This window comes from Orycteropus afer, unplaced genomic scaffold (genome assembly GCF_000298275.1).
Source record: "Orycteropus afer afer isolate SDZICR_OR568_19922 unplaced genomic scaffold, OryAfe1.0 scaffold00099, whole genome shotgun sequence".
Classification (NCBI taxonomy): domain Eukaryota; kingdom Metazoa; phylum Chordata; class Mammalia; order Tubulidentata; family Orycteropodidae; genus Orycteropus; species Orycteropus afer.
Window position 1 is genome coordinate 7,102,023 of NW_006921686.1, and position 1,097 is coordinate 7,103,119.

Here is a 1,097-nt window from a genome sequence, read left to right on the forward strand (position 1 = left end):
GGTAGCTGGGCACCATCTTCTAGTTTCATGGTCACCTAAATCATAGTCAACATTGGGTTTTCAGGGTTCATCTGTGTTTACCATGGGCTTTAGGGTATATGCCAAGGGGATGGGAAGAAGCTCTGGTGGCTCTGTGGTTAAAGCATCAGGCTGCTAACTGAAAGTCCCATGGTTCGAACTCACCAGCCACTCTGCAGAAGAAAGATGAGGCAGTCTGTTTCTGTCAAGATTCACAGCCTTGGAAGCCCTACGGGGCAATTCTACTCCGTTCTGTAGGGCTGCTAGGAGTTGGAACCGATTTGATGCGGTGGGTTAAAAAAAAAAAACAGGGGTGGGGCTAGGGCAGTTTGACCCTACTGTTCTCTGACATAGAATTGAGGTTCAGTGATTGGGCCCCGTGTGTTTGCAGGGCTCCATCGGCCTCCAGAGGACTGGAAGCCTGCCCCGGAGGAAGGGAGAGAGGACGAGCCAGAGAGGATCCCCCCGACCTCTGTCCCTGCACTGTACTGGTGAGGACCCTCTCCTTCCCCACCCGCCCCAGCCCTGCAGCAGGGGTGGGAACCAGCAGGGACGCCTGTCGGGAGGAAGTGGGGTGCTTGGGCCAGGGTGTATACAGCCCCCTGACCCGGCCCCCTCTCCCCCAGGACCCCTGGAGGCCTCAGCTCTTTCACCAGCAGCTGGGGATTCTGGGAGACACCCGCTTTACCAGCTGCTGAACTGTGGCCCTGGGAACAGGTGAGACGTCAGCAGAAGGTGGGGAGATGGGAGGAGAAGGCTGAGCAGCCCCAACCTGCCCAGGTGTCCGTTCTCTCCTAGCTGCGAGGCCCTCCACCCAGACATCGCCCGCATGGAGCGGCTCCTGCAGCAGGCTGTGGCCGAGAGGGAGCGGCTGCTGAAGGCCAGGGTGAGACCCCAGCTTCCTCAGGGACAGGGAGCCCACCCAGCGCCCCCCTCCTCAGACCCAGCCCCCTCCTCCTCCATCCAGGAGTCCAGGCTCCAGCTCCTTCAGAGTCAGGAGTACAAGCTCCCAGGTCTCCAACTCCCTCCTCCTCAGACCCAGGAGGCCAGACCCCAAACCCTCCTCCCTCAGACCCAGG

At 60.0% G+C, this 1,097-nt stretch overlaps 1 protein-coding gene across 1 annotated transcript in view; it reads left to right on the forward strand.

Moving 5' to 3' along the window:
• Positions 1 to 1,097, forward strand: part of PHLDB3 (pleckstrin homology like domain family B member 3) — a 32,084-nt gene that overhangs the window by 23,461 nt on the left and 7,526 nt on the right. Inside the window, 3 exon segments of the mRNA XM_042781275.1 lie at positions 410 to 509; positions 645 to 742; positions 824 to 964. Coding sequence (XP_042637209.1) covers positions 410 to 509; positions 645 to 742; positions 824 to 964 — 339 coding nt within the window.